The sequence below is a fragment of the Leptidea sinapis genome, chromosome 15 (assembly GCF_905404315.1).
Source record: "Leptidea sinapis chromosome 15, ilLepSina1.1, whole genome shotgun sequence".
NCBI classification, from domain to species: domain Eukaryota; kingdom Metazoa; phylum Arthropoda; class Insecta; order Lepidoptera; family Pieridae; genus Leptidea; species Leptidea sinapis.
This window is the reverse complement of record NC_066279.1, coordinates 11,830,144-11,858,113: the sequence shown is the minus strand read 5'-3', so window position 1 is coordinate 11,858,113 and position 27,970 is coordinate 11,830,144. Positions and strand designations below refer to the sequence as shown.

Sequence of the window (27,970 nt, the reverse complement as noted above, 5' to 3'; positions counted from 1 at the left end):
GATTTTATTTCGTAATCGTGTTTTCGAAACAGCGATAATTTAGATAAAGAATTGAATATAAATATGTCAAAAAATTGGAGCCGTAGTATTTGTAGAAGTATTTTAAGTAGATTTTTAATTATGTTACTTTTTAGGCCTATAGCGCCTTAAATAACTTCATAGATCTCAAGGACAACCGAGCCCAAAGCCCGCCTCCACAAAGCAAGCTAGTCTGACTTTTAACTCATTCATTAAAAGTATCATATATGAATAACTTAGCAAAAGACCTTCATTTATTTATCTGCATATTACCAAATCGGCACATTACCGTAAAACCTGTTAAACCGCCTTTTATTATTTAACATTTACAAAGAAACACTCGAGGCTTATCGACGTATTCGCTTAAGTTCGGATTTATGTTAGTGTTGTTGTACTGTGAAAGGATTTTAACCCTGAATTGTGTAAGTTTTTATTGGATAATTTTACAGCTATGTTATTTCAAATATAATAATTACATGTAATTCTATACATTTAAAAAAAAAATATATCCGTTTGTATTTCAATGCTAGATTGTGACTGTACAAAGAATAATTTTTAATTGTATGTCGGTCCATCTACTGACTGCTTGTTTAAGCCGGCTAATATCCGAAACTCGTGAACATAATTTAACGAGTCTTCTACGTTCAGATAGCTAATGCTAGAATAAATATCCAAGGCTAGATTACTATTACATGTATTTATGTATATTTAAGTATATGTTACGTATTAAATATAAGTTAATTAAGTATTAAGTATATGTTACGTAAAAATAACAATAACGTAATATGCTTGACGTCGGATTTAATGATGTATTCTTCGCAAAATATATATAATAATATAATTCGGAATATAATAATAACCAAAGACCTCTCGACTTAGTATTTAGTAATGTAAACTGCAACGTAAAATCTTGTGACAATCCACTTACACCAGAAGATTTAGATCACAAATCGCTGGACTTACAAGTTCTATATCCAGCTCCCTTTCAAGGTAAGATTTTCTAAATGAAGTTATTTTTTTAATCCGATATGGGATCAATTAAGCGAGAATTAACGAAAGTCGATTGGGTCGATCTATTTACGCCTATGAATAATGTAGACGCCATGATCGATAGTTTTTACAAAATTTTAAACAGTCTCATAAACAAGTATACGCGACTGTCGTCAAATAACACAAAACTTCCGCCGTGGTTTACTAGTTAACTCATTAAACTCAACAAGGACAAGTTTTATAGCGATAGAAAATGACTGTACAACATTGTATATTTTTATTGAAAAGAGAGCAAAAACAAGAATGCTGGGAGATTTTCTTGCGCTGCCTCTTCTCTCTCAGAGCGCGATTTGTTTCCGAAGCGGTAGCAGTATTTAGAAAATAAATGCGTTTTATGCCTTTTAATTGCTAGCGAGAAAAACGAAAATTTCACCAAAAATGGGCGGTAACCGCAGTGATTATAACACTTTCGCTCATCTTAGGAGTAGATTTTAACGTTTAGAGAAAATATGTTATCCTTCATACTTAGAGTTTGCAGAAAGTAAAATTAATAATTTTCCGAAGTTCTAACTTCTGATCTTCTGTTCAGTCCAAAATCGAGAGATAGTATACCGGACAAATTGAATTATCAAGGTGAAATTATATCGGGTGGAGAACAAATTAGTTAATATTTTAATAATTACTTTCAGAGCGTGTTTATTCCCTCAAACAATGCGCCAATTATTAACACTCAAACTGCCTTTAATAATATAAGTTCCCCTGTTGAAATAAACTTTATAAATTACAGTCGAAACATTGTTTTCCAACAATTAAAAACTGTTAATATACACAAATGGGCTGGAGGTGACGGCATTCACCCATTCTTAATTTCTTCGTGTGCTAAAGAATTAACAGAGCCCGCCACATATTTATTTCAAGTGTCAACTGGTGTGTTCCCTCAAGTCTGGAAAAAAGCACTAATTACACCAATCTCCAAAAGTTCGAACCATGATTTTATATCAGAATATACACCTATATCTAAACTATGCCTGCTTGGTAAAATTTGTGAAAAAATAGTTACTGAATCGTTATATGTATCAATGAAGCACGATATTTCAGATAGCCAGGATGGTTTTCGGAAGGCAACAAGTGTAAATACTTACATGCTTACTTTAAATAACTACTGATTTACACCACCAAATGGATATAGGTTTTCAGATAGACGTTATTTACAGCGACTTCTCCAAAGCCTTTGACCGGATAAACCATAATCTCCTTATTACGAAATTTTTAGAGATTTTTCTCGTGAGTCTCCTACGATGGATAGACTCTTACGTCCGGAATTGTAGTCAAGCTGCTTGTGTCAAAGGTTGCTGCTCTGTATTCCTGATAATTCCCTAGGGATTCCCACAGGGATCCCACTTAGGACCCTTATTATTCTAATTATTTATTAACGATATAGGATGAACCTTCAAAAATTCAATATTTTTGCAATATGCCGATGACACAAAAAAATTTCATATTATTGAAACCATAGATGACTGTAAAAAACTACATGAGGATATCGAGCCGTTGTCAGATTATTGTACAAAAAATCAACTATTTATCAATATAGATAAATGCTCCGTTATTTCATACACTCGCAACAATAGAGAAAAAATTACATTCGACTATAGGTTAGATGATTGCAATTTAAGACGCGTAGATACGGCAAGAGACTTAGGAATACTGATGATCATAAAATCACTTTTAATCATCATATAGATACAATTGTGCAGAGAGCTTACCGTAACTTAGGTTTTATAAACAGAATCTGTAAACCATTTAAAAAACCTCGAACAATACTAATACTTTATTTTTCATTTGTAAGATGACTCCAGGAGTTTGGTTGTCTATCTACTTTCAAAAATATCATTTACATCACGCACCAAACTTACCATCCGCTCCTGTCGTAAATTAAATATGTTTGTTCCATAACGCTACACAAAAAATATACTTTGAATGCAATGAAATATGCTTTATACCACGAGCACTAAATTACTATTATAAAGATTTTTCTGATATGGATGATTTTGGGTAACCTTATAAAGAATTTAGAAAGAAATTAATTCTCATATTGTATTGTATATATATTATATAATATACAACACCATCGTCATTAATTTAGCCGAAAGACGTCCAGTCATGGACAAAGGCCTTCCCCAAAGATCGCCATGACGATTGGTCCTGCGCTGCCCTCATCCAACCTATTGCGGCGATCTTTACCAGATCGTCGGTCCATCTTGTGAGGGGCCCTACTAACACTACGTCTTCCGGTATGTGGTCGCAATTCAAGGACTTAACTGCCCCAACGGCCAACTGCCCGTCAAGCCATGTGCTTGCCCACAGCTTCACAACCATCATCCATATAGGTGAAGAAGTGTTACTTCATTCGTGTGGTCTAAAGCACATTCGTTTTTTCTTCTTAGTATTAACTTTACAACAGCTGTTACTAAATATTGTATCGAATATATTTTTTTAAGAATACTTACTGTATGTTTTACAAACAATTCCAAATCCAAAAAAGTACTTTATGGATTTTTTGTCTTTTTGTCCGTTTCTCTCTAGGTATTTTATTTGTGTGTATTTTATTGGAACGTTGGGTAACGCTAGATGCAGACAATATTTCTGTTTTATAGAGTTTACTATCGTCTTGTTACGTGGACGACGTCTCGGGTAGCACCTAGTATATAATATTGAGATACATGTCATTTGTGGACCTAAATTATTAGATGAAATTTGAGTTAGCGCGCGAACTCTCGGGAGGCCGCTTGGTAATAACTATAGACTGAAAACATAGAACATCTCTAACGCAGATATAGCAAGATAGAAAAGGAAAGCGAATCTATTGTGAACCGATTTTGATTGACAAGTCGTAAACAGTCAGCCACGCTTGGTATTAGCTCCTTAGTATTTTGAATATCAATCCACTGGCTAACATTAACAAATTAAAACCTCCACAGTGCCAGTTTACCAGGGGGAGGCTCCTTTGCACAGGATGCCGGCTAGTTTATGTGTACCACAACGGCGCCTATCTCTACCGTGAAGCAGTAATGTGTAAACATTACTGTTTTTCGGTCCGAAAGCGCAGCAGCTAGTGAAATTACTGGGAAAATGACACTTAACATCTTATGTCTCAAGGTGACGCGCGCAATTGTGGTGCCACACAGAATTTTTGGGTTTTTCAAGAATCCAGAGCGGCACTGCATTGTAATGTGCAATGCGTACCAATTTCCATCAGCTGCACAGAAGTGCGGTTTTTAACGAACTTTCATCCACGTACTATAAAGCTGTGGAATGAGCTTCATTGTGCGGTGTTTCCCGGACGTTTCCCGCTCTCGCCCGCACTCGCAACGCACGTCGATTACACCCCGAACTAAGACAAATACCGAATCATCTTTGTACTTGTTTCTTGGCTAGACCTTGTTGACTACAACATATACATAAAGAATTATTCAAATTTGAATGGTTGACTGATTAGCACTTTGAAACGAAGACAAAAACTCTTCCACTTTATAATAAAGTAAAGGTATTTAAATAACATCTTTGCCTTGCGTGACAGTTTGTATAACAATGTATTTTTTTTATGTTCTAGAACTCGGGCTACAGCATGATTTGACGTCGTCTTGAAGTGATTAAGAGATTTTGTTAAAAACAAAATGCAATATCATAAAATGGCGTAAGTATTATCGCTTTTCTTGGTTATGTACTAGAGCCACACTCGTACTATAGCCGTAGATATAATTATCCTTTCAATCAGTCATTTCTGTATTTTTTTAGGATTTAATGCTTTTAAAAAAGTAAGTTCAGAGTTATCCTCTATTTTGGGCAATTCACGCACACAAACACAAAGTGTATGACACTTTGTGTTTGGCAAATGGCAAGTGTAAGAGGTAGCTTTTCACGCACACTAAAGTATTAAGCCTGGCCTGTTTTTATCGTTTTTCTAACAGCAATTGACTCTATCGAGACGTATAAATAATCTTAGAATTTATTATTAATTATGATTATTTAATTCACTTCACAACTCAAATTTAGTGTGAAAAATAAACCGAAGCTGATGATTGAAGGTTACCTCGCCAAATGCAAGATTATGCCGTGCCCCGAAGGTTTTCGAGAAAGTTTAAAGTGAGAACAGTTTGGGTACCTCCAAAAAAGCGCGTACGCCTTCCTTAAACGCTGACATCGCTCCTATGATTCCTCTGTTTTTTTTCCGTTATTTAGACCTGCGATCAGTCCTCAAGACTATAGTCAGGTGAGTTGCAAGAGGTTGAGTTTTAGCGAGGTGGAGCCACTGCCCCATCTCCCCTTAGTTAAGTAGCACATTGGCTCTCTTGAGTCTTCAATCGAGCTTCGATTACTCTGGTGTTGCAAGAGAATGTGGGCGGCGGTGATCACTTAACACCAGGTGACCCGTACGTTTGTCCTCCTAGTTTGCATGATAGTTGAGGAATTAGGTAAGATTATAAATAACATTTGGGATGTCCTACGGTTCAGAATAATAGTAATAGAATCTACAGGAGTCTTTTTATGACAGCCTGTATAATAAAGTAGACGAAAATATTTACTAATTTAATTATATTAATCTCTAAAACATGCAAAAAAATATGTTTTATAATAAGATTTTTCAAATTCAAATTCAAATACAAATATTTTTATTCAAAATAGGATTCAAAATAGGATTCAAAATCATTTATTGAATGAACCCATTCAAAAGAGTGAAAAAAAATTAAGTACGTTTTTAAATAAATTTGTACAAAACCATAATAAATAGTGCTAAAATTGTTTCTTTTTTTTTTCTTTTTATTATTGGGTAATTATCATTAATTATTCTTATTATTATAAGATACATTATGTTATGTTAGTAATTACTAACATTAATGCATTGTCATTAGCATTTAAACCAGTTTGGAAATATATTTTAAATGCTTCCAATGATAGTCGTCATCTATAAATATACAATAACGTCTTATACATCGCTTTCCATCTGAATTTACCATGTTTATTTTTGTAGCATCTGAGTTAACACTTTTTTTCATTCTCGTACCGTCCAATTAACATATTTTTACCCCAATGAATGATTCTTTCGCTGTTGCTTGGTAACGACGTTTCTGGGATCATCAGACGAAAAACCTTCATTTTTAATCTGGTTGGAGCCTTTAAATGGGTCATGTTTAGGAACACATACGATTAGCATATCTTCTCTGGTCGATGATTTTATCGGTCGAGCCATTTTAGAAACGTTTTCAATACATCCGATATGATGGTATATAGCATTAAAAACTTTCCTTACAGTTCACTTTTGATCGAAATGCATATTAACAATTACTTGGCTAGTTGAAGCATCACATCTTTTATTTTTGCATATTTTTAACAAAACTTACGAGTATTGTACACAACATTCCAGTTTGATGTTCATTTGCCGCCAAATCGGTAGAAAAATCGAAGAAAGAAGTTTTTTTTATGATTTCAAAAATGGAACAAACCAAGAATGCATATAAAAATTGTTTCTAATTATCCGTCCAAGCGGTCAGTAACATAAAATACACCTAGAAAAGTCTTATCTAATTCTTTTTGTGATTAAAGGTTACATATAATTTGGTTCTTTACATGTTTTAAGCGTATTTTAATTGAGTGGCTCAATGGCTGTTAATTATTGGATTTACATATCTTTCATGAATATTGCACGTTGATTTTATACTTCCAGAATTCATATGAAGTGTTCCTAATTAGATGTCCACCACTGTATATATACCGCTGCAAAATCACGTATATTTCTTTTTCTTCTACTTCTTTAAGCTCTGTAGGATATTGTTATATTTTTTAAACCTACAAATAAAAATTTAGTTTTTTGAAGTACAAAATATCGAAAAAAATTTTTTTTTTTTCAAAACTAGGTAATGAAAGAACTGTTACAAGTTTTTTTAATTTACAGTACATGTTCTTGGTGAATAAAATATTTTGGATGTGATTCTATTCTGAACTAGCTCCATACTGCATAATTATTTTGTAATAAAGTATACATCATTGTATAGGGAATTTAATTGTCTAGACACTATCTAAATGTTTAAGATGTTTTTAAATTTAAATCCTACTACTCACTCCACACTGAAAGTCTAAGTGATCAGACAGCCTGATTATGATTATTTTATAGCAATGACAGTACAATATTGTATATTTTATTAAAAAGAGCCCAAAAATACAATGCTAGGAGATGAGATTTCTTACGCCGCTTCTTCTCTCTCAGAGCGCCATTTGTTTCCGAAACGGCAGCAGTATCTAGTATATTCAAAATAACATCAAAAAGAAGTCTACAGGAACCGAATGTGAGAATATGCAATATTGATTAAAACATATTCTAATAATTTTTTGACTGAACAGTGCCGCGTGCTCCTCTATACGAAACGAATTTGCATTTTTGTTTTCCCATATGAATCTTCTTGTATTAGTAATCCTCTTAGATTAGTCTCTTAGTATATGAGCTGTAATAAGCAGAATCTTCATATTAAATTTCTTAAAAAATATGTTTTCCGCAAATATGTTTAACAAATTAAATGAAATCAACAAGAAAATATTTAAACATTGCAAAGTCATGTTCATTTTTGTAAAGTTATGCTAATTTATTGTGCCAATAATTATAATATTTATAATGACAAAATAAAGTTGCAAAAGATAGATCACCCTGTACAAATACGAGCTATGACTCAGAACCGGTTATCCATTCTCCGGGCCTAACTGCTGATTACCTAATACTTCGCTTGTTAAAAATGAGCTGTCATTCATTGAACGACAAAAAAGTCGAAAATACTTTTTTAGGCTTAAAATTATTTCCTATTAAAAAGCTATAGCAACTACAATGACATATGCCTAGTGTTAAAACGATGAAGTGGTAAATGTTGATTTAAAAGCGTGGCAATGAGTTACTTGCTATTTCTTCTCATTAAAGTTCGACCTTTTCTGAAGCGGTGGTAAATGTAAGAAAAAGATAACTTTTTTATGTGTCATTTCTCATCCGTTGTTAAAAAACATACACAGAAACTGAAGATCTCCTCAAGATATGTAACTTATAAAACAAAAAAATACTATTGAGTACATACTGTTTACAACATAGGAATATTCTACATATATTATGAATTATTATTATCTTAAACCAATAAAAAGTGATTTACGCAAACACTGATACCAATAACACAAGTTAGATCTTATCATGGGTATCAGAGTTTCAATTCAACACTGTATTTTATTTAAGATAAGTTAATTTTTAAGACGTAGTACATATATATTTAAGTGTTGTGAACCTCTGTTTTTTTTTTAAATAAAGTTTATTATTATTATTCTCTCTCTCTTCTACATCCGAGATCTGAAACCCCCTTTGTGTGAAGGCCTCCTCTAGCAACTCCATCTTTCAGTATCCTTTACTCGCCATAATATCACGTTTTTATTATATTAAAAGTGTAAACTATATTTAAACGTGATCTTGCAAAGGTCACGAAACGTTAGGTATGATAATACTAAAAATTAAAATTTTGCGCAAGAATTTAATGTAAAAGTACAGTCAGAATAATACGCGTTTTAATCCATGTTACAAAGGGATTAAACAGTGTTGTGTCCATTAACCAACTTATGTCACGGGTGTAGAGTTAATTAAATTGCAAAGCTCACCCAAGAATAAGACTGCTTTATCTCTGAGGAACATACTCTACTCTTTGTAAATTATTTTGTTATTTATTTTTAATCCCTTTCCCTTACAAGAATACAAGTAATCACATATGCTTTCGTATGGGCGGTAATGTGTTGCAAAAACTTAATGTAAAAATGCAGTCACAATTATTAAACGAGTTTTAATCGTATTAAAAGTATTATATTGAAATAAATGCCTAAAGGTTGGATTGACCATAGAAAATATTATATGTTATTGGAGTTTACTCCTTAAGAATCGATTTTCACACAAGGCGCCCGTTATGAGAAAAATATGGAGAGTAAAACCTATTCATCAAGTGGGATAGTAACGTTTTTAACTTTCAGTTTTCAGTTATGTGCGTGTGTGTGTATATATATATACTTGCGTGTAGCCAACATACACAGTTTAATGCGTGATAGCTTACGCATGTAGTGTAATATACCTATTAGGGTGTGCTAAAATGTAACTTCCTGTAAATGTAATTTTAAAAGGTCCATTCTTTTAAAATTGGAATTTTGAGTTCCGCTTTTAACAGGAGTTGTGTTTGGGCATTTCCTGGCATATTTTGAGCGTTAAGGATTTATTTGATTTTTTAATTAATACGCTTTTAGTAGCTTCTGCTGTATGTCTATTTGTAACCGACTCCATTGGACTTGATTTTATTTAGTACCTGTTCAAAGACAATCGTTCTTGAGGAGTAAGCTCTAGTCATGCTTTGGAGCTGACATTAACACTTTTTTTATTTTTTATTTTTAATCCCTTTCTCTTGCAGGAACGCAAGTAATCACATATACTTTCGTATGGGCGGTAATGTGCTGCTGTTACTGGCACATATTGCCAATGTGGTTGTGATGTTTATATTACTGTCCAGCGACATTATGGTGGAGAAAGATCTTGCACAGTTCCACTCCATGCAATGGCAGTATATTACTGTGTGGAATTTGGTAAGGAGTTTGTTTTAAGTTATACTTCTTTTTGATTTTTATGATACGCACTCGTACTAACGTTAGTTTGTGTACTAGACCATTTATATCATACTTCAGCTACCAAGCCTCTTGTAACTCATATGTCTACTGAACCACAACCAATCGACGAGTATTTTTTTCAAAGAAGTTTATCTTCTTACGTGCGGACAGAAGTACACACACACTATTTTTTTTTTTTTTGAGAGAATGACAAAAAATAATATGGGCACGGGTTATTTAATGTTGAGTGAAGACAAATTGATAATACTTAGATTTGTGGCGTTTGATGTTGTGATAGGATTCGACAACTCATCATATTGTTAAAGCATATACATCGCCGAACAATAAGTTACTAACTCGACTAGTAGTAGGTATAACATGATTTTGTTTGTTCCTCGTATTAACATTAAGATTGTCACAGTTTCGAGCAAATCCTTTAAATGTGATTATGAAATTAAAGAACATTATCCAAATTTTTTGAGTTTTCTTTAGTGTTAATTCCTCTAATATTTGCCTTTAAACAATTCGTCACGTCTTTCGCCTCTACACGAGGCACCCTCAGGAGATGTTGACTCGCCAAACTCTAGCACGAGACTGTCAGTCTCACTAACACTACTAGGAACACTAAAGAAAACTCAAAACATTTGGATAATTAAGGATTTCCGCAAAGTAATGCCTACTTCAATAAATTTTCTCAAAGAACATTATCAAGAATATATTGAGATGCAACAGTCAAAATGTTTTTTTCTTTAAATTTTTGTCCTAATGTTTCTTTAGGACCTAGAACCTATTTTAGACCTATAAATAACCTGAATAGCCCTCTTCTGCAGCACAAAGATAGTATTAATATCGGCTGCACTGCCCCATAGCAATATACAATAGGCCATAATACGTACTATTATAAGTCATATCGCAGAATATTGCTGCGTCTCTAATTTTGATTAATTGATTAAGATTTTTGACTATTGTATGTATTGAATTTGTGTTCTCAGATAAAAACACTAATCAGTGGTTTAATAAATAAGCTTAAATATCTGTGTATGATACCTTCATTGCTGGAGGCCACATTAAAATTGTACGAATTAAGATAACCTTAATATAATTCATATCACAAGGTATAAAGTTTTAAATGTATTTATGTTTTCCTACACAACAGGAAATAAAATCATATATTTTAATATTGTATTTCATTCAAGAAGGCCAAACATACACGGCCTTACAAATAAAATTGGCATAAAGTTATAACTAGGCACAAACCAAGAATATTTAAAATGTTTACAAATAGACATTTAACTTACGAATGGTTTGTTCGGACGTATAACGTTTCCCGCGTTTATTTGCATGGCAGCTTGTCATTCGGAAAACTTCAGAATTATCATTGTATTGACTGACAGTGTTGTCAACGATATTGTAAACATTTTGCATTTTCTTTGTTTGTGTAACTTTATACCAAGTTTATTTGTAAGACCGACAATGTTTTGAATAAATATTACAAATTTTAAATTTAATTGCTCAAGTTTATCCTAAGCTTGCAAGGAATAACTTGTAAAAATAGAAATATGAGTATTTTCATTAATAACAGAAACGGGTAAAGTGTAAGTCTAGGTCGATTACTGCTAAACTTTCAACAAACTTCCTTAATTATCTCGAACACTAAATAAAATGTAATATATTTATAATAATAATTAGCACGCCTTTATTTATAATATTCAACCCATAAATAAAACTTAAAGTGATTAGTTTCACTACCTATCCGAATACGGCAAATTCTTTCAATTTATCAAATTCATATATTTATATCCAAAATAGAATTTAACCGCCACAAGAAGAGTAGCGCACTTCTATTTTTTTAATTTTTTTTATGAAATAGGAGGACAAACGAGCGTACGGGTCACCTGGTGTTAAGTGATCACCGCCGCCCATATTCTCTTGCAACACCTGAGGAATCACAATAGCTAAGCTCATTCCACAGCTTTGTAGTACGAGGAAGAAAGCTCCTTGAAAACCGCACTGTGGAGGACCGCCACACATCCAGATGGTGGGGATGATATCCTAACTTGTGGCGTGTCGTGCGAAGGTGGAATTCGGCGGCAGGAATCAGGTTAAACAGCTCTTCGGAACACTCCCCTTAAAATTTCCTTAAAATATTTATATAATAAAGGCTAAGGGCGGTGATCCTTTCCCAATCGTTGGTATCATCAAGAAAGTAATATAAAGCAACAGTGATCGCATATGCGTTTAGAAAATTCGCTTAACTACCTAAATAGTGTGTACACACATTATCAAGAATAAATTGAGAGGCAACTGTTAATATGTATCATTGAATTTTTTCTATAGATGATTTTATGGTATCTAGTATTAAAGTAGCGCTAATATAGCCCTCTTCTGCAGCACTAAGATGGTATTAATTTAGACTGCATTTCCCCATAGCAATATATCATGAGACAATAGTGCTAAAATAACTAAAGTTAAATAGTAGCGCCGTATCTATGTCAATTCATTGTCTTATCTTTTTAAGCGCGTATGCTGCAGAACTAAGTCTATTAGCAATTGCTTCAATATGATAGCCCCATTGTAATTTGGAATCAAGAGTAATGTCAAGAAATTTAGCAGATTCCACCGGTTTTATCACCACACCACTTAGCAAAATCCTCGCACCTACATTTTTGACATTTGATACGGTAAATTTTATATATATCGTTTTCTTGCTCTTTAACATTAGGTAATTAGCGGTAAACCAGTAAGTCATACATATGTTTTTTTTTCTATAAGTTTAAGAATCTCATCTATGTAGATAAGGAAGAGGAACGGTCAAAAATTTTGCCTTGTAGTACCCCACTACTGAGAGGAGTCCATGGAGATCTCCTGCCATTCACTTAAACCTTCTGGATTCTATTATTTAAATATAAAATCTGAAGATCAGCCAATGCTTCAATAAAGGGGCCCCATTGTAATTTAGAATCAAAAGTAATGCCGAAAAAACATTATATTATATTCAAAATTTAAATAGGAAATAAATTAAACAGATTTATCGGCAACAAAAAATATGATGCTTCAAGATCATAGTTCAGTTGAAGCGAAAAACAAAAACGTTTAACTATAAATTTGAATAAATAACGGAAATTATTTATGCTGTAAAATTTGCTTCGTGAATTTTATAGTTTATAATATAACTGACATTTAATATAAATGATATCCCGCGTGTCTCCTCTCTCCGTATATGCATGCCTGGTGAAGCATATACAATAGTAATTAAACTTTTTAATTATTTTTTTTCTTTGTTTTTTTCTTTTTTTTTTCGTCTAGCCTTACAGGATATTCCTAATGCGCTAGTGTAACATTCATCTTAAAAATAATGTAACATTTATAATGAGCATAAAATAAAAAATAACCTATGGACCTTCGGGCAAACTTGGTAACAGGTAACTGAACTCTAGTAGAAATGTCTGAACCTGAATAGCTTTTGATCCCGACCACCTAAAAACATAAACTCAAGGATTTTAAACTTCTCTCATCAATCTTTCCAACAAAAAATTATGGGGGTCAGGATGTCTATTACCACAATCGAAAGCCGAAGTTTCGGTATGAAACGAAAGAACGACTAACTTCGAATTAAATCCTTTTACCAAAGTACTTCAGATCCAAATAGTGCGGACGGATTTCGTTTTGGAACCATAGACATAACCAAAAAAAATTAGTGAAGTTGTAAATGTCAAACAACGAAAAAGTAAATGTCAAGTGAATTTGGGAATTATTAAAACGAAAGGCAAAATGTCTAGTCGCGAACTTCGTATCGATCTTCGGATCCGAAACACTTTCGTAATAGGCAAATGTACGATCCGTCAACCGAATTTTCGTATTTCGATTTTGGTAGCATGGCTCCTGTACCTGTTGTGGTTGCTGAAGAATAAAATATCCAACGCCATCTTTGGGCTTTATTAAAAAAATAAAGGAGGGTTTTTTATTTTCATATAATATAATAAATGTCTACAACGTACCATCATAAAACTTGGCATACACATTGTCTAGAGTTTAAAATTACATGTTAATTCCATGTTAAATAAATATTGTCTAATCAATAATTGTCAGAAATCATATTTTATCAAGTAACATTTGCGTAAAGTTTATAATGTTATAAAATAAATGTGGGAGATTTTGTTAATTTAATTTATGATCAATTTTAATAACATACCATTATAAAACTTTGCATTGTCTACATTACTGGAAAGGACCCCTGGGAGTTTAAGTAATAGGTTAGTCCCAGCACAACACAGTAATAGAACAGTACTTTAACTTCATACTAGAGCGCCCGAATTGACGTACGCACACATACACATGACTTACACGGCTGGTAAGCAATCTTGGGGAGACAAAACTATTGAGTATGCATGCCGTACGCTGCTGAGACTGGTTGCTGTCCGAGATAAATTAGCTGCACCGCGCTGTCCGTGTCTTCAACCTTTTTGTATGTACCAACCCTAGCGCTCCACCCAGACTCTATACCTATTTCTGCCGTGAAGCAGTTACGTGTAAGCATTACTGTGTTTCGGTCTGGAGGGCGCCGTAGCTAGTGAAATTACTGGGCAAATGAGGCTTAACATCTTATGTCTCAAGGTGATGAGCACATATGTAGTGTCGTTCAGAACTTTGGGATTTTCGAGAATCCTGAGCGCCACTGCATTGTACTGGGCAGGGCGTATCAATGACCATCAGCTGAACGTCCTGCTCGTCTCATCCCTTATTATCATACAAAAAAAAACTTGTATTTTGGTCCCAGGCCCATAAGTCAAATGAATTTTTTATGTCGGCAAGTTGCGTTTTCTCCCATCTATACACCACAATATCATAGCGATCCTGGAACTTACTACCTCAGGAAGGTCAATGTCAGAAAATCCCTCCAAAAGCGTTGTCACTCGTTACACTGTAGTATTCTGACATCAATTAATTATGCATGAAGTCTCACTTAACTATTACTATAATTATTGTCTAAATAAGTGTTTAATCAAACACGTTATCCACAGATTACTTTGTGTGTTGGAGAAACAAATTCACGATATTGTGAGACTAGCTACATAACATACTAGTGGGAGGCTCCTTTGCACAGGATGCCGGCTAGATTATGGGTACCACAACGACGCCTATATCTGCCGTGAAACAGTAATGTGTAAGCATTACTGTGCCTCGGTCTGAAGGGCGCCGTAGCTAGTGAAATTACTGGGCAAATGAGAATTAACATCTTATGTCTCAAGCTGACGAGCGCAATTATAGTTCTGCTCAAAATTTTTGGGCTTTTTATGAATCCGGAGTAGCACGTCATTGTAATGGGCAGGGCGTATCGATTACCATCAGCTGAACGTCCTGCTCGTCTCGTCCCGTATTTTCATAAAAAAAATACACATAGGTTCCAAAATACACATATACATATTCATACTTATCAATACACACCAATTCACGACTTTCTCTCCTCAGGATAGGCAGAGACAACAGAACCTGACTTACTTCTATCATTACAAACCTCACGCGCTTCCTCTACAATCATAACTCTTTTCACACACGCTCGCCGGTTCCGGGTGCTTCTTTCCTTATTTCAAAACGTAATTTTTTTAATTTGTTAACCAATTAAATTTTGGTACCAAATTGAGCATAATTTCTTGCCTCACGCTGTCTCCGCACGGATCCGCTCAAGTCGTAGTTTTGCAAAATGTTACATTACGAGTAGCATATAATTAATGCAAAGCAAATTTTGTTCATCCATATAAGGTAGAAGAAATAAATTGTTCACATTGTCGAAAATTAAATTTTAAAAATTATTAATAAGTTTATTACTTTTTCAGGGATTCCAAATAGCCCATCTAGCATGCATTCTGTTCTGTGATCTGCACGACGTTTTTGACATTCCGGAGCACAAGCTGACGCCGTTTTTGCCAAAGCTTAGGCAATATCACAATGTATTTGTTTCTTCAATTATGTGGCCGATTACAGTTGTAAGTATGTTTTAAATGTTTACAAATTATTTATTAATTGAAAAGTCTTATAATAGCGTGCCTAACAGTACGTCCTCAACTAAAGTAACGCATCCATCTATGTATCAAAATTTTTATTTGTCGAACACCGCAAACGTCGGATTCATTTTGTGCTTCACACACTTCAATCACCATATACAATAATTTAAATAGTCTGTCCCATCATTATCAAAACTCCTTGAATATTTATAGATTTTTGAGTTATTAACGAAATGCTGTCTTTTTTTAACTTAATTTGTTAATTAATTAGCTATTGCAGTTTTCATGTGCTAATACAAACTTGCGATACATTTTTCTAGATGGCATTACGAATCGAATGAAGAATGAAAATATTTTTAAGAGCTTTATAAAGAATTAATATGTTCATGAACTAGTTGAGAAGCCTATGACTTCTAAAAAATGTGTCGAAGTACCTATAATATTATTAGCACATAAAATAAGATGAATAAGATAGCATTTAGGTTTTCGTTAGTACCTCAAAAATTATTAATATTGAAGGTAATTTCAAAAAAGATCCGTAAATAAATCCATAAAGATATGTAATATACGGCCACATTATCTCTGGACCTCGCTGGAACGTGACACCCCCTCCCGTTCCCTTTTTACCCCCTTGCGCTCATTCTGTTGCGTCAGTACGGTTTGCAGATTCATTGCCGTTACGTCATGTCACGATATTTTCGTGCTATCATTACTTTGTTTTAAAAGTTTTCATTGTTAAGTTTTAACTTTTGTTATTAATAGTTCTGTTGTTTCTCTTGTTCTGTGTAATTTAATGTAATGTAATGTGTAATAATTCTATCAGAAAAATCAAAACCTTATGTACATAGCCCAGCTATAAATTGATTTAACATCATTATAATAATAGAAATCAGCATCACAACCTATCATCTTTGTTACCTTATATCAATGAATAATAATGAAAAAGTTAATCGTAGTTTATTTATTAATAATAACATCCTAGTGATGCTTGTTTTGCGCACCGTACCAAAGCGACGATGTGACGTCATCGGCTTCAGATCCAGAGATAATACTAGCGGGTAGTAACTGGTAATGCTCATGTGATCAATGTCATCAACATGTATGATGACTCCTTATATGGTAAAATTGGCTTTCTGTCGAACCTGTCTACGAGGACATTGTTTTTATTTGTAATTATTTAATACAAATCAATTGTATCAATACAATGCTTAGATAATACCTTTATTTAATTACAGTCTTATAATATTTATTTAATAATTACTTCGGATTTTTTTTCTGTTTTTGTAACAGAAACGTTGAAGGTCACTTTCTTCCACTTAAAGATATCTGATTTACTTGAAAATTTCCACACGCATTGAGGATCGATTACATTCATTGACGTACCATAAACATCTAGATTTTTGTAATTGTTCACGCTCAAAAACTATCTGATGCAAAACTCTGCCTACGCGTCGATTGAGCAGAGTTTTCGTTCAGTACTTGCCCTGTACTTTTCCCAGGGCGTAAAAAGAATAGGGGAGTCCCAGGCCCATGGGTGTCGTAAGAGGCGACTAAGGGCTTTTTAGAAGTGGGAGAGTCACGCTGCCGTCTTTTGACGTCAGCACAATCGGGCCAGACTCGTCCGGGTTAATTACCACACTCGCACAGAATTCCGGCGTGAAGTAGCGGCCTAGTGCCGCTATGTTTCGCATAGGTTAGTGTCGGTGGCCATCCAACCCCCCCCCCCCCCACCTAATTATAACAGCGGAACTAAAAAAGATTTTACCCCAGGAGGGTACCGGCTCTACCAGAGTTGGAGAATCCCTCCCCGGGCACTCTAGCTCGGGGTGCCTTTCGTATTCTGGGGAAGGCACAGAACCGCGCATGACCAAGGACAAACGAGGCAGTATCACCATGGCACCCCGCTCCACTCTCAACGTGGACTTTTGCAATATCAGGGGAATTCACTCCAATTTAAACGCCACCTTGAGACGGCGCAGCCGGCCTTGTGTTTCCTTACTGAGACGCAGATATCTCGACCTAGCGATACGTCATATTTAACGTACCCCGGGTACAAAATTGAGCACAATTTTTTGCCTCATGTTGGGGTATGTGTGTACGTTAGGGAGGATATCTGCTGTCGCCGTCTCGGCAATTTTGAGGGTAGGGACCTGTCCACTCTCTGGCTCCGCGTAGATTTAGAGGACCGCGTCCGCATCTATGCGTGTGTCTACAGGTCCCATAGTGGTAACGCAGAAACCGATCATCTCATGGGCTGCGTTCAAGCGGCAATTGACGACGTACTTGCACAGATCCCCTCCACTGAAATCGTAGTCTTGGGTGATTTCAACGGGCACAATGCCGAATGGCTTGGATCACATACCACAGACTACGCAGGGCGATCTGTGCATAATTTTGCATTGGCGTATGGTCTGTCCCAATTGGTTGAGTCGCCAACGCAGCTCCCGGATGTGGATAGCCACATGCCGTCCTTATTGGATCTTCTGCTGACTACACATCCCGATGTTTACCAGGTCTCTGTCGACGCCCCTCTCGGAACGTCCGACCATTGCCTGGTCAGGAGTTTAGTGCCTATCCGACGCCAACGTCGCAGACCACCAGCGACCCGCCGCGTTAGGCACTACAAGTCAGCAGATTGGGATAGGATGCATTCCTTTTTTGCATCCTACCCTTGGGGCAGGGTTTGTTTCCCTTAGGATGATCCTAGTGCCTGCGCCGTTGCAGTAGCCGATGTGATACTACAGGGTATGGATATTTTTATACCAAACTCAGTAGTACCCATCGGTGGCAGATCACAGCCCTGGTTCGATGCGTCAGTTAAAGCAGCATCTGACTGCAAAAAACAGGCGTATCGAACTTGGGTTGCGGCGCTGGGCACAAAGGATCCGAACTGCACACTTCTTAAGAGGAAATACAACCGTGCCTTCAGATTTTTTAAGCGGCAAATCGCCCGTGCAAAGTCAAAACACGTCGTCAAAATCGGCGAGCAGCTTTCCAGTTACCCGACCGGAACACGCAAGTTCTGGTCGTTGTCGAAAGCTGCTCTTGGTAACTTCAGCCAGCCGTACATGCCGCCGTTGCACAAGACAAATGACACCCTGGCCCATACAGCAAAAGAGAAAGCCGATCTCTTGTGCACTCTTTTCGCCTCCAACTCGACTCTTGACGACAACGGAAAAAGACCGCCGACCATCCCGCGGTGTCAGAGCTCTATGCCTGAAGTACAGTTCAGACAGAAAACTGTTAGGCGAGCTCTATTTACGTTGGACGTCAGGAAGTCGAGCGGGCCGGATGGCATTTCTCCAATCGTGCTTAGAACGTGTGCCCCTGAGTTGAAGGCGGTGCTAACGCGTTTATTCCGGCACTCTTATACTAAAGGCGTAGTCCGTGACTCATGGAAGTCTGCCCTTGTCCATCCGATCCAAAAAAAAGGAGACAGTTCGGATCCGGCACTACAGGCCTATTGCTATTACCTCCCTGCTCTCCAAAATCATGGAGAGCATAATTAGCCATCAGCTCTTGGTATACCTAGAGGGTCACCAGTTGATCAACGACCGACAATACGGGTTTCGCCATGGTCGGTCGGCAGGTGATCTTCTGGTATACCTGACACATAGATGGGCTGCGGCTATTGAAAGCAAGGGGGAAGGCCTGGCAGTTAGCCTGGATATTGCGAAGGCCTTTGATCGTGTATGGCACAAGGCGCTTCTCTCCAAACTTCCATTATTTGGGCTTCCCGAGAGCTTGTGCAAGTGGACCTCCAGCTTCCTCACTGGGCGTAGCATACAGGTCGTTGTCGACGGATATTGCTCGAACCCGAAGCCCGTGAATGCTGAAGTGCCCCAAGGCTGTGTGCTGTCTCCCACGCTGTTTCTTCTGCATATCAATGATATGTTGGACACCTCCAACATTCATTGCTATGCAGGCGACAGCACTGGTGATGCCATATACACGGGCCATGCAGGTCTCTCTCGGGAAATCGTCGACCAGTGCCGGGAGAAACTTGTATCTTCTATCGAGTCCTCTCTTGAGAAGGTCGCGGAATGGGGAAAATTGAACCTTGTCCAATTTAACCCCCAGAAGACTCAAGTTTGCGCGTTTACCACTAAAAAAACCCCATTTGTCGTATCACCGCTCTTCGACAACACTTCCCTCAAAGCCTCGCCTAGTATCGGAATACTGGGTCTCGAAATCTCGAGCGATTGCCAATTTCGTGGTCATCTGGAAGGCAAAGCCAAATTGGCTTCAAAGAAACTGGGCGTCATTAATAGAGCACGGCAATACTCCAAGCCGGCCCACATACTAGCGCTCTACAAAGCGCAGGTCCGGCCACACATGGAGTATTGCTGTCATCTCTGGTCTGGAGCACCCCAGTATCAGCTCGATCCATTTGACCGCGTGCAACGCAGAGCAGCTCGAATTGTCGGGGACCCAGTGCTCTGTGAACGGCTGGATCACTTGGCGTTGCGTAGAGACGTCGCTTCGTTGTGTGTCTTCTACCGCATTTATCACGGGGAGTGTTCCGAAGAGCTGTTTAACCTGATTCCTGCCGCCGAATTCCACCTTCGCACGACACGCCACAAGTTAGGATATCATCCTCACCATCTGGATGTGCGGCGGTCCTCCACAGTGCGGTTTTCAAGGAGCTTTCTTCCACGTACTACAAAGCTGTGGAATGAGCTTCCTTGTGCGGTGTTTCAGAGACGATACGACATGGGTACCTTCAAAAAAAGCGTGTACACCTTCCTTAAAGGCCGGCAACGCTCCTGTGATTCCTCTGGTGTTGCAAGAGATTGGGGGCGGCGGTGATCACTTAACAACAGTTGACCCGTACCCTCGTTTGTCCTCGTATTCCATAAAAAAAAAAAAAGTTGTGTTCTGAAGTTGTGTTCGGAAGTTGCACCCCCCTGGGGTGCAACTTCCCTATATTGGCACATGAAAAAAAATTGCATTGAAAGTGCTGCCACCTATTCTATTAGGTACGCTGTAGAGGTGGTCCTTAAATCAATAACAAACTTTTTTTAGTAACAGTTTTATATTCGTTAATGAATTAACTGTTTTTCTTCAACGAAAAAACCTGTTGAACATAGTAAGCTAATAAATTCAATCAACGTCTTCGCCCGTAACTCGCAATAAATAAAGAAATTGAATGCCTCACTAAAACAGCTTAATTCAAAACAATTGCGAACGAAAACGTTGACTTGATATTATATTGACGAAATATGTACTACGTATTAATTAAATTTAGCAATGTTATTAGTATAATATGAAGTATGAACCTAATCAAAACCTAAATTATTTATAAATGCATTAACCGATTTTTCAAAACCCGTTGACGATTTAACAGTTTTTTCAAGCTGTTGATGATCAGTGACAAAAAACGGTTAAATTAAATTAATTTATAAACCTTCACTGACACACCTCCAGTACGCTGCAAGTTCAAGAAGGCGATAATTTAACAAACATGATAGATGGATAGATGGAGCTAGTGATAGCAAAAAACTTACTTAACTTACTTATTAAAGACTTAACTATCGTGTTGTAATCATTGAATCACCGGATCTGAGCTGAGGGAACAGGCGCTCCCTCAGCCCCAAAAAGCTGACCACAAAGGGGGGCATCCGCTCCCCCAACATATATACCATAAATTAAAGAAGACGACCGCAGAGAGCAACGACTCCCACCCCCAATGACCCGCCCGTTTCAACGGGCGGCGAGTGATCCCTGCTGCAGGGGACGAAAAGTCCTGATCAGCATTCCCCCCCTCTCGGCGCCCACGTGGGCGCGGCGAGAGTAGACCACAACGTCAAGGCTCTCCTTATTTATAGGGGACTGCTGAACTTAATCAAAGAATAATAATTTCCATCCACAAAAAACCAACATCAATATGCATTTAAAGTGGTCTACAACAATAGTAAAAAGTAAAAACTATTAACATAATTAGCGCCATCTAGCGACGGTACGCTAAGAGCGTAAAAATAACGCAGCGCCATCTCTTGGCCTGGGTACACTGATTTTACACAAGAGTTGCACATCTATCTCTAGTATATTATCTATGGTTCTGACCGCACATTGAATACAACGCCAAAGTGTTCAGAGAAATACCGTCCAAATAACGGTATATCCAAACTTAAAAAAGATGGAGTGCCACATTTCAGCCTGAAGTGCGACACTCCATTGCTAATTGCTAAAAAAAAACATCGCCACCAAAATGTGTGAGAGAATCGTCCGTATGAGCGTATACAGTAGACATTGAACATTGTTGCAACGAAATAAGGTGTTAATTTGAATGAATGTTTTAATGTTATCTGTATAAGTTAAAGTATATGTATATACAACGCCGCACGGACATTATTGACGACCTTTTAGTAGGAGATTGTGAGACAAGTAGTACATCAATGATTCCAATACAATATTTTTAATGTCGTTTATGTGTCTGATACTTAAAATATAAGACACATACACGACCAAAAGATCAGAAGATCCAGCCTTTCAATTGTAACTACTTTTGATGCTGTCTTAAAACCATAATTTATTTATGCTGTATGCTGTGCCCTGCGCTTTCCTGGGGCATAAAAAGAATAGGTTATTCCCATGCACAAGGGTGTCGTAAGAGGCGACTAGAGGCATTTGTGGGAGGCTCCCTTGCACAGGATGCCGGCTAAATTATGGGAACCACAACGGCGCCTATTTCTGCCGTGAAGCAGTATTATGTAAACATTATTGTTTTTAGTCTGAAGGGCGCGGTAGCTAGTGAAATTACTGGGCAAATGAGACTTAACATCTTACGTCTGTAACTGCCTGCAATTGTAATGCCGCTCAGAATTTTTGGGTTTTTCAAGAATCCTGAGCGGCACTGCATTGTAATGGGTAGGGCGTATCAATTACCATCAGCTTTTTTTTCGAGAGGAGGAAAATACATTTACGTATTGAAGACTCCGAAACGGGGCCCATATGTCGGGCTCGGGTGTAGCACCGACTAAAAACCTCCTCTGTGCTAATAGCCCTAAAGGCTTATAGAGCGAAGCCGGGTGTGGGCCTTGGAGGCCGAAAATGTAGCTTAGAGGCGCGGGGCGTCTCGCAAGGAGGCGCGATCCTCGGACCGACTGCTTACTAGGCTGGATTGAGAACCATCAGCTGAACGTCCTGCTTGTCACGCCCTTATTTTCATAAAAATAAATGCTGTATAAATAATTTGTAAAATATTACTAAAAGGGGCGAATGGCAAGAGGCCCCCGTGTTGGGTAATGGGTAGGCAACATTATGTATAACAATTAATGTACATCCGCATCAGTAGAGATGCGCTGCCGTCCTTTAAGTTGGCAATATACTCGTACGATTCCTGAATCGTATTGCACACCACAAGTGAGTACATAGAAGAGCCTCTTGCCTCGCACAGAAGTTGTAGAATTCCAGACGTCAACAAAAACACGCATTTTGACGTACTGGCCGGTGGTGGAATTTGGCTGCTTGTTTCAACCCGACCTAAACAGTTTGATATCGCTCGAGAATAATCCTTACCGGTCAATCAGTTATTGATGTATTCTGTGCGATATAACAAGCGATTCAAATAAAAGTGTGTTATTGCCAAGTTACTGATACTAGTTAGAAGAGTATTACTGACCGCTTCGACACATATAAAATTATTTGCGGAATTATGCTAGCATTTTCCGAACCCTGTAGTCCTGATACGACATTATATATTTTTCAACACGCTTGTAATATGAGTTACATCGTTCTTAGTGCCATAAATCGAAACTATAACAAACACGTGCATAATAATATTACACACTAATGCATAATAGAAATATCCCTAAAAAGTTTCGTTAGTACCTCATATGAGAGTAAACAGAGCATTTTCAATTTAGCCGGATAATACAGTTTTTTGTTTGTCTATAAAGAGGCTTTATGCCGCTGAAAATCCATTTATATTTGCAGAATAAATAAATGTGTCTCCAATTAAGACAAAAAAACTTTATTATTATCAAATTATTTATAATTCATAACAATTTTGAAGTAGTCTGTATGCTATCAATCACCTTACATTTGGGGCGTAATAAAAGAACTTGCGCGCCATTTCCCATAAATTTTAATAATAAATTTCCCATAGTAACAATAATTTAACAATTTATGCAATACAAGTTTATATTTCCCTCGCAAGGATTTTGAATAATTGCGTATGAAATTCGTGAGCAACTTGCTCACTAGACACTCGGCTGATTTACGCCCTCGACTACGGCTCGGCCTGCAATCCTCAGCCTCGTGTATAATGAGCAACTAAGCATTTATCGTTATATACACCAATTATAACATTATAATGTTGTATAATGTTTGCTTTCAGGGTATATTCACGCTATTTTGGCCCGTCTACACATTCGACAGAGAGCTGGTATTCCCTGAGTTTATTGACAAAGTATTACCACAAGGATGTAACCATATGATGCATACCTTTATCATACCAGTTGCTTTGTGGGATATATTATGCCGACCCCGAGGAACACCAAAGTCACACCAGTTTAATGTTATTAGCCTCGGAATTCTCTACGTGGTGTATTTCATAGTGTAAGTATCATTATTTAACAATGGTAGAAAGCATTTTAAATAGTGATGATTTTTTTATTAGAATAAGGGACGAAACGAGCAGGACTTTCAGCTCATGTTCATTGATACGCCCTGCTCATTACAATTCAGTGCCGCTCAGGATTCTTGAAAAAAAGAAAACTTCTGCGTGGCACCATAATTGCGCTCGTCTCTTTGAGTCATAAGATTTTAAGCCATGATCGCCTAGTAATTTCACTAGCTACGGCGCCCTTCTGATCGAAACACAGTAATGCTTACACTTTTCTGGTTCACAGTAGCAATAAGCGCCGTTGTGGCCTAATATTAATATAATAATAATCTAACCGGCATCCTGTGCAAAGGAGCCACCCCCTGGTAGCCAGTATGCCAAAAACGGCAATTCATACTCAAACTCCTATTATATGATATAAGGTTGTCTAGCGTAAGGCTCCACCTCTGAGTCAGTCTAAAATATTGATTTCAGTAAAGTAGTTCTCTCCCAAAACATGCTTTTTGTGCTTGCCCTGGTGTATTAATTAGTGATACATAATTTAATAATTATAAAAATATAGATTCGGTCATTGGTCAGTCTAGAACTTGTAGGTATCGCTAGTTTTATAGGGCTGAATGTTAACTTTATGGCTTAGTTACTGAATGAGTGTGCGTCTATACATGCAAGTAAGGATTATTATCGAATGTTTTCCAACAGTGTAGGCAACATTAAAGACTAATAAGTTATTTGATAAAAACTTTGATTACAACAACATTTTACCTTGTACAATGGAACGGAACTAAAATTTGATCCCGCGCAAATTAATTTTCCTCCGCCGCCCACATTCTCTTGCAACACCAGAGGAATCATAAGAGCGTTGCCGGCCTTTAAGGAAGGAGTACGCGCTTTTTTTGAAGGTATGTAATGTCGTATCGTCCTGGAAACAGAGCACAAGGATTCATGGTTCATTCAGGCTCATTCCACAGCTTAGTTGTACGTAGAAGAAAGCTCTTTGAAAACTGCACTGTGGAGGACCGCTACACATCCATATGGTGGGGATGATGTCCTAATTAGTGGCGTGTCGTGCGAAGGTGGAAATCGGTGACAGGAATCTGGTCAAATAGTTCTTCGGAACACTCCCTGTGATAAACGCGGTAGAAGATACACAATGAAGCGACGTCCCTTCATATGTACTTATAAAGAATATCTAATATATTTAACTTTACAATAAGTATGCCATTATAATAAAAATAATGCATTCTATCTTTCCAGGGTATTTGAAAACTACTTCAGAAGAGGCATATGGCCTTATGGAATACTAAATCAAATCTATGGAACAATTTACTTTCCAATCTTAATGGGATCTATAGGAGTTCTATTACTGTTCTGTTACAATTTACAATGGCGTCTTTTGTCTATTATTCACGGCGATAGGCAAGCTAAGAAAATAAAGTGATTTAAAATAAGCATTTCTGTACATCAGCGATACATAATTATCTACAAAAAATAATGCGTTCGAAATGATTATGACATCGGATTTTCTTTAATTTCACGATATAGACTTGAAACTTGCAATAAATTAAAATACTTTTTCAAAGACACATTTTCACTTTAAAATTGAAATGCAATTTATTTAAACGACTATTCATAGTCGTTCCGATAGTCGAGTGCTTGAATTCAGGAAGAAATGGTCGAGATTTTTTGTCACAAACGCCAATTTGTCACTATTATGAGGGCGGCACTGAAAAGTTCGTATTTATTGGTTTTCGAAGTATTCTCCGCGAAATTTGACACATTTTTCCATACGATGGAACCAATCATTGAAGCAACCATTCCATTCGGAAGTTGGGGTCTCCAAAATGGCCGTTTTGTATGCGTCCACAGCTTCTTCAGGTGATGAAAATCTCTGACCACGCAATTCATTCTTTATTTTAGGGAAAGTATAGAAATTATTAGGGCTTAGGTCGGGGCTGTACGGCAGATGGTCTAATAATTCTATGTTTTCTTGCTCTAAAAACTCTTTTGTTCTGTGCGCGGTGTGAGAACTCGCATTGTCGTGATGGAGGATGATGCGACGGTTGCAGTTCTCTTTACGGAGTTCAGAAACGACCTGTGGCAAATAAATGCTAGCATACCATTCTGCATTAACCGTTCTTTGTCCCACAAGAGGAATAGTCGCAACATGGCCGGTTTTGGAGACAAACGTGGCCACCATTTTTTTTGCAACACTCCGTGAACGAACAATTTTTGTTGGCATTAACTCATTTTCGAACACCCAAACTCGTGACTGGTTCTTTGTTTCGGGTTCGTACGCGTATATCCAGGATTCGTCATCTGATACGATGTTGTATACAGAATTTGAGGATCCTGCGTGGAATCTTTCGAGAGTTCTGATGTACCAAGTACCGCGAGCCGTTTTTTGCACTTCACGGAGCAAATGCGGTATCCATCGGGAAAACAACTTTTTTACACCTAATTGTTCATGCAAGATTATTTGTATTTGACTCGTGCCAATGTCTAAAGTTGCCTGAATTTCACGGTATGTCACATGTCGATCTTCCTCAATCAGCTTGCGCACAGCATCAACGTTTTCTTTGGTGACTGCAGTTTTTGGACGACCTTTACGGGGATCATGACTGAGCTTGACACGTCCACATTGAAATTCAGCAAACCAGCGATAAATTGTGGTTTTGGATGGGGCTTCATCACCAAATGCAGAAATCATCACACTGTTTTTGTGTTAAACCACTTCCAAAGTCATAATATATCATCGCTCTAGAATTTTCTCGAGTCAATTCCATTTTCTCAACGACTAAACAAGTTTGAAAAGACCTTGTGACAAGACCGAGAATCTTTTTTTTAAATAAACAAATGGTATTCGATTTTTAAAACCAAGGAGTTTTCAATTAAAAAGATTTTAATATGACAGGGACAGTGGAAATATTCCATTCCCGATACTTTTATTGCAGCCCTCGTATTTACGAATACACCCTATAGTAAATACATTACTCGTCCAATACAGGCAGGCTGCGAGATCGAATCAGAAATGAGGAGATCCATACGAGAACCAAAGTCACTGACATAGCCGAAGTTATTGCGAAACTGGAGTGGCAGTGGGCAGGGCATATAGTTCGACGGACGGCGGTGGCAGAAAAGTCCTCGAATGGCGACCACGTACCGGAAGACGCAGTTTTCAAAATGGACCGACAATCTGTTCAAGATCGCCGGAATAGGTTCAAAGAGGGCAGCTCAGAACCGATCGCCGTGGAGATCTTTGGAGGAGACCTTTGACCAGCCTGAAAGGCATTAACGTGAAAGAAAATGACAAATTGTAGTTTTTTTCAATTGTTCATCGAACTCAAGCACACGACCATAAGCATATACTCGTTGTTACGTGTCAAGACTACAAGTTTCAGACACCAGTATAATAACGCAAAAATCACACAAATCAAATAATATAAAAAAAAATTAAATAAATCAAAACATAACACTAAGCAGCGGTAGCAATACTAACACAATAACGATCACAAATAACACAAAAGGGTATTGCGCTGTATGTTTACTTATATCGCTTAGTTACTGAATGACTGGATGAATTGAGGGTGCTTCTGTTCATACAAGTCGAACACGTCTGAAAGAAGAATGAAAAACAGCATGTTTTTGTAAACAACTATGTGTACGAAAAACGCTATGTCAAGGAAATAATGTTATATTTTTATTTATTTGAATAAATTATTCTTTTTAA

The 27,970-nt window shown here is 37.2% G+C and overlaps 1 protein-coding gene across 1 annotated transcript; it reads left to right on the top strand.

The window, feature by feature from the left end:
* Positions 1-297: 297 nt before the first annotated feature.
* LOC126968360 (androgen-dependent TFPI-regulating protein-like) lies at positions 298-27,970 on the top strand. The gene is made up of 6 exons (XM_050813350.1): positions 298-440; positions 4,622-4,705; positions 9,480-9,651; positions 15,507-15,656; positions 24,016-24,236; positions 25,498-27,970. The coding sequence occupies exons 2-6, from the start codon at positions 4,686-4,688 to the stop codon at positions 25,679-25,681; spliced, it is 747 nt and encodes a 248-aa protein (XP_050669307.1). The 5' UTR covers positions 298-440; positions 4,622-4,685; the 3' UTR covers positions 25,682-27,970.

Excerpts from the sequence above, each read along its gene's own strand:
- LOC126968360 (XM_050813350.1), top strand. The coding sequence starts at position 4,686 with ATGCAATATCATAAAATGGC. Across the intron at positions 15,657-24,015 it reads TTATGTGGCCGATTACAGTT|GGTATATTCACGCTATTTTG; the intron begins GTAAGTATGTTT and ends GTTTGCTTTCAG. Across the intron at positions 24,237-25,497 it reads TACGTGGTGTATTTCATAGT|GGTATTTGAAAACTACTTCA; the intron begins GTAAGTATCATT and ends CTATCTTTCCAG.